The sequence below is a fragment of the Bidens hawaiensis genome, unplaced genomic scaffold, assembly GCF_021521415.1.
Source record: "Bidens hawaiensis isolate Kalapana, Puna unplaced genomic scaffold, B.hawaiensis_p1.1 tig00030391_1, whole genome shotgun sequence".
Lineage (NCBI taxonomy): Eukaryota > Viridiplantae > Streptophyta > Magnoliopsida > Asterales > Asteraceae > Bidens > Bidens hawaiensis.
Genome location: NW_027495064.1, coordinates 4,462 through 10,862, shown reverse-complemented (window position 1 = coordinate 10,862; position 6,401 = coordinate 4,462). Strand labels below are relative to the sequence as shown.

Below are 6,401 nucleotides of genomic sequence, written 5' to 3'. Positions count from 1 at the left end.
GTACCGGTACCGAATATAAAATATTCGGTTCGGTACCGGGACCGGGATTGAAGATAAAAATTCGGGAAATACCGGTCCAGCCCCGTACCGGTACCGAAACTCAAAATATTGGTACTGATTCGGTACCGACGGTACCAACCAGTACCAGTACCGATTTTGCTCTTCCCTACTCTACTGTCTTTCTTCTCTCTTTTACTAGACGAGCCACTCCGCACAACCCCCCACCTCTCTTCTCTATATAAGTCTACCGCTCACTTGAATTGCCAGAAATGTCTTGGTCTCTCTCTTCACGGTAACTACTCTCTTTTACTTGACCTCCACCTCATCCGAACGACCCAAAAAACCCACCGATGTAGGTGCTTAGCGCTCTAAGCACGACGCTGTATCATATATGACAAGACATATAGCATAAAGCCAAATAAAATAAAATTAATATAAAAATTAAGATCCAGTTCCTATTCTTCACAAAATAGTCAACATTCCCATCATCTCATTTGTTTTAGCAAATGGACATTCACCAGATACATGATACTAGTTACACCAAGAAACAAAGAAACAACATAATAGACAACACAAGCATCCATAAGACCATAACTGCTTTAGAGAGAGAAAATAAAGATAGCAGCACATTAATACATACAGAAACCAACTATCCAATTCAATCCTCCTCTCTGATTTGATTTGATTTCATGCCCATTTTGAGCTTCTCACTCTTCTGTAATTGTAATCAATTTCTGCATCAGAATTTGATTGGCCCATTCCCATTTGATGATACCTCCCATTCATTCTTGAAAATATGTCTTCATCATCAGTCAAACATTGGCCTACAGCCTTTCTCACATCTATAATCACACCAACATTATATCATATTATCAGATACAGATAAAAATGAGTTGATTCGGATAAAATATATATATATATCAGCATTTCAACGAGAGCCCGTTTTGACCTGAATCAAATTCACATTTTTTAAAAATGTCCCGTTTTAACCCGAGCACATTTTAGTCATTTGGAAATGAATCAAATAGATGTTTTTTAAATAATGGGCCATTTTAACCCGAGACCATTTTGGTCAAAACCCATTTTGATCCTAATCAAATTGATAATTTTTAAGAAATGTCTGTTTGGATCCGAGCCTGTTTAAACCCGAACCAAATTAATACTTTTTATAAAATGATCCATTTTAACACGAACCCATTTTTTTCAGAATCCTTTTTGACCTGAATCAAATTGATACTTGATAAAAAAATGGAATGTTGTTTCAATCCAAGCTCGTTTTAACCCGTTACCCAGTCCGGCCCGTTTTGTTTTTTAGTATTGAGCATAGAACAATTTCCAAAAAAAATGTAAACAAGAAGAATCATAATAAGATATATTTACCTTTTATAGCATGACATGAACCAGGCTCGCTCTTGCTAGAGTGAGTTTTCAGGCTAAAACCCGGTACAGTTTTGATCTCGGGCAGCTTATTGGGCCCAGAAGGCATCATGGAAAACGAGTCATCCATAACATCAGAGATCTCAACATACTGAGGTGTAGACACAATCTCATCAGCACTAAACCCGAACGATGCTCGATACGCTTCTAATTCCTCGATATCTTGTTTACAAACTTTACTCTGCCTACTTTGAACCCCATTTGCGTTAGAATAAGCATCGGGTTCTTTAGACACGCTTAACCGCCCACCAGTATGAGGAAACGAAGATTGATCATAATAATATTGTGCAAACGTTTCAGGGCAGAAAAAGTTGGCATCTTGAGGTATCTTTGAATCCGACCCTTTATCTTTCCATTGCGGGCTGAATTCCCGTTCAGGGAAAGATGATGATAAACCATCACCCGAGGCCCGCGATATTGGTGATCTAAGAGTACTAGCCGGGCTTCCGGGGTGTAAAGAATACGCTGCTTGAAGATCGTTTGCAGGCATGTAACCATTTTTAACATTCGATGTAAGAAACTGCGCGTACGGGACATCAGGCGATGACGGTGTTGTCAAATGAGCTAGCTCAGGAGGCGGTGTGAACGGGGCGGTTGACGGTTCGGTAGTAAAAGTTGAGAACACAGGCGGCGACACAAGTTGCGTCTCGTGAGCGTACGGCCCGGTTGCAAACATAGTAGAAGACGGGCCTCCAGGTGAGTTCGCAGATAAGAAACAGTTAGGCGATTGGGCTGTGGATTGAAGGGCAGAATGGGAAAACGAAGCGGGCGAAGACGGTGGAGCTAATAACGACGGGTGAACCGAGTTATTCGGGTTCGCTATCCCAGCAGCTTGAGGCCCGTTTTGCTGGTTCGCAGCTGTACTCGTTTCTGGCATACGAGACGCGGGCACGACCCGTTTTCCGCCTTTTTGTAACCCGAAACACGATAAACTACTTAAACAACCCCTCCATCTTTTCCTCTGCAACCCGGTTATACAAAATCTTATTATTATAGTTTCCAAATTCAATTACTAATATTTTGATTTATAAATTTTATAACCTACAATTCTATAATTTTTTAAAAAATCATAAAAAAAACTGTAAACCCTAACATACACAATGCAGATCTGAAGCAAATGATCAAAACAAAACACAATAAATCACAGATTATGAACAGTAACCAACATAAACACAAACAGATCTGAGCAAGTACACAGCTTGTTCAACTAAAATCAACTTAATTAAACTTAAAACCAAAACCTAGGGTTTGAAAAACATACTCTGTTAGCCACCGGCTGCTGCTGCTGCAGAAACCTATTCTGCTCAGAAGCCATTTTCCTTCAAAACCCACAAAGCAATCACTCAACCAATCAACTTCAACCAGTTTACCCAAACCAAAAGCCTTTAAAATTAGGTTAAAATCAAGAAACTGGGGGTTTATGAACCCAGTACGGAAACGTGAAATTGAAGAAGGTGGGTGAAGAATCAAGGGTTTGTGAGCATTTGTGCAGGCAATGAGAGTTGGGGGTTGAGTAATTGTGTGTGATCAGAGGGTTGAAGCCATTGTTGTTTATTGTAAGCAAGTGAAAATGAAATGAAAGAGAAAGTGAAAGATGATAACAGGGTTTGGTTTTATTTGGCCTCAAAAGGAGTATACGCGTGCCAAATTATTGTCTCTCTTTATTTACTACCAACATTTAATTTTACTAGTTGGATGTAGTAGAAATAGTAGTAGTAAATTGCTAGTTAGTTGCTTCTTGGATTGATTATATAATCTACTCTATTTAAGATTTTACCATATGTAAATGTAAATGTAAATGTAAATGTAAATGTAAATGATATAGTTTAGAGGTACATAAATCGGTTTAAAACTCAAAACCGGTTTAGGTTGGAACTGATTCATTTTGGTCAACAAAAGTCAAAACCGGTTTATGACCAGTTTTTGTTTGGGTTGAAACTGGTTTCTTGACTAGGTTACGATCATTTTATGTTCGGGTTTTGACCGGATTCGGTTCGATTAATGGTTTGGAACTGGTTTTGGTAAGGAAAATTACAAACCAGTTCCAAATCTACGGTTTCAATCGGTTAAAAAAACTAGTTTATGCATAATCGGTTTCGGTTCGGTTAATGGTTTGGAACTGGTTTTGGTGGGGAAAATTACAAACTGGTTCCGAATCTACGGTTTCAATCGGTTCAAAAAAAATTACGCATAATCGGTTTTAAACTTGTTCGGTTTCGGTTCGGTTAAATCTACGGTTTCAATCGGTTAAAAAAAACTAGTTTATGCATAACCGGTTTCAAACTTGTTTGGTTTCGGTTTGAATTTCGGGTCGGTTCGGTTAACCGGTTTACGTGCCCACCTCTAATATAATTGAGGAAGAATAGGATTAAGAAACTGGTCATTCGGTTATGATTTTTTTTTCTTATAATGACTTTATATGGTTTGGTTATGGTAGTTGTGTATGGTTTGGTTATTAATTGAATTGGGTTGATATTGAAAGTAGAAACTAGGAAGTAGTAATATAAAAATTGACTGAACTATCTTTATCAATAATGGATTATGTGGGTGAAGATTGTGGGGTAGGTTAATACTTTAGATGATCATTGTATTAAATATGGTTGTTAAACTTGTCTTGTTAGGAAATAAGTTAAGAATTAAGATCTTAAATGTGCTTGTTTAGGAGGTTATGAGTATATAACATATTACATGTGACTTTAAGTTGTTTGACCCCTTCAACTTATATATTTCAAAAGTGATTATATTTTTAATAATGAAATACAGCCTGAATTAACTTGTTTTTATAAATAAAGATGAAGCGGAAGCGAGAATGTCGGCTCGAGTAACGCAAACATTGGTGAGAATCCCCGAATCGGCGGATGGCTGAGCTGTAAAGCCGGTCAACCTATTCGGGAATCTCCGGATCTATACTTATTTTCAACTCCCCATACTTGTTTATTATTAGAAGACACTATTCGTAATAATTTTTTCCTTTTTTTCCCGGAACGCGATTGGTTTCTAAGATCACTTCCAGCCCTGGGCCTTTTATTAGTTAGCCCTAGTAAAGCCCCTAGGCTCGAGCTTCCTGTATAGCTTTAGCTCGATTTTGACGGATTTCAATACCCTTCCGATGAACTAGAAAGCCGAGTCTATAAAAGAAAATCATACACTAGAACATATGTTGTGAAATACTCGCGTATAAAACCCGGTTTCAGACTCGACTCGAAATACCTGACCAGAGACTGGACCCGGGTGTACAAATCAGGTTCTAATTCCTCAGAGAAACTGTAACTGGAACCGAATCAAACCCACTGTAACCAGTTTCACCTCTACCCGGTAAAAAATCGGACCTGGCCCAACAAAAACCGATAAAAACCAGACTAAACCGATCAAAATCCCGACCATAACCTAAACCAATTCCTACCCAACCTTGTGTTCTGTTTTTGTTAACTAAAACCGGTTCCCTATCCAAAACCAATTTTTGAAAAAACTCAATTTATGCGGCTCCAATGAATAGTGATAAAAGATAAAAAGTATAAGTTATATTGCTAGGGGCGGACATATGTATTAGGTTGGGGGGGGGGGGCTCATCTTGATTTTTTTTTTTTTGTATTATTTGTGTGGGAAAACCCGATCGCTCCCCTTATAATTAGTGTTAACTCCCGATGTAAAAAAAATATTTATGGGTCCGTCACTTAATATTGCTAAAAAAATACCCTTGCCGTATAACATATTTGCGAAGAATCTTAAACCAATGATTGCAAGATGATATATACGAAAATCTTTACATACATATGAGAAAAAGAAAAAACAACAAATCCTTTAGTCATTAAAAGGTTAAGTTTTAGTATTGGGTAAAAGAATTTAAGGTTGTAAATTACAAACGCAACCTTAAATGTTTAAAAACCAAGTTGGTCTCCATCTATGGTCCCTTGGGACGTCATAGTCCAACAGTCACTCTCAAATCGATTCCTTTTTCGACTCAATTTATCGCGCATCCCTATGTATGTGAGTGATTTAAACCAATTTTACAAGTTTTCCTTATAACTGATTTTCAAAATAAAATACTACAAATTGGAAAGGTCTATAAATTTTTAAATTTTTAGATTATATTATATTTTTATCTTATAAAATTTATTATATCAACTATAATCATTTTTTAATATGCAAATGAGCTTGTGGTAAAGTGTTAAGGAGAGACCCGGTGTTACAACTACAATTGATTCATGCCTTCATTAATTAGTTTCACTAGTTGAATCATTAAACTGAACGGGTTTTACCTAACCGCACGGTCGTGCCTTCGGACGAGTGTTCACGGGTATTGGTCTTAGGTAAGGGTTTTCCCCATATCGAAAGACAAACGTATCCTGATATGATGAATTTAGCCATTAACCCATTTAAATGATTTGTTGGTCGTTCAGAAAATAATAATCATGATCATTTTAAATTTATGGTGAGCCTAGGGCAACTCGACAATTAATCAATTATTTCGGGTAAAGTGACTAAAAAGGTACTTGAGATGCATAGAATGATATGGTATATTGCGGCAACGGCAATCGTCACCAAAAAGAATAAAAGGGTTATAAAAGGGATCATACAAGATGGCGTGGCATAGGACATAGGCAAAACAAACAAAGAAAAATCTCCACCAATTGAAAAAGAAAGGTCACTATCAAGGCGTTGAGATGGGTCCCCACGAAATAGTCCTTCTCCCATGTACTTTATTGAATTAGGGTAATCGTAACGGAGCGAATATCTTTACTTGAGAAGTTTAAGGATTGTCCCGTATTCTTATTTACACAGTACATTGTTAATCTTTCATTCACTGTTAATCATCTTGAAGAGAGTTATACATCTTCATTGGCGCCATCCATTTCATGTCTTTCTTCCTCAACTCTAATTCATGCCATGAATTTTTAAGTCTATCTATAACTGTCAAACGAAGCAAAATACACCACACTCAGTTTTTATCATGAGTAATTATC

General features: G+C 37.2%; 1 protein-coding gene across 1 annotated transcript; it reads right to left on the bottom strand.

Moving 5' to 3' along the window:
* Positions 1-470: 470 nt before the first annotated feature.
* Positions 471-3,107, bottom strand: LOC143580365 (uncharacterized protein At1g76660-like). The gene is made up of 3 exons (XM_077063408.1): positions 2,699-3,107; positions 1,381-2,398; positions 471-842 (listed from the first exon to the last, which is right to left on the bottom strand). The coding sequence occupies exons 1-3, from the start codon at positions 2,750-2,752 to the stop codon at positions 688-690; spliced, it is 1,227 nt and encodes a 408-aa protein (XP_076919523.1). The 5' UTR covers positions 2,753-3,107; the 3' UTR covers positions 471-687.
* Positions 3,108-6,401: the final 3,294 nt, after the last annotated feature.

Excerpts from the sequence above, each read along its gene's own strand:
- LOC143580365 (XM_077063408.1), bottom strand. The coding sequence starts at position 2,752 with ATGGCTTCTGAGCAGAATAGGTTTCTGCAGCAGCAGCAGCCGGTGGCT. Across the intron at positions 2,399-2,698 it reads AGCAGCCGGTGGCTAACAGA|AGGAAAAGATGGAGGGGTTG; the intron begins GTATGTTTTTCA and ends ACCGGGTTGCAG. Across the intron at positions 843-1,380 it reads TTCATGTCATGCTATAAAAG|ATGTGAGAAAGGCTGTAGGC; the intron begins GTAAATATATCT and ends GTGTGATTATAG.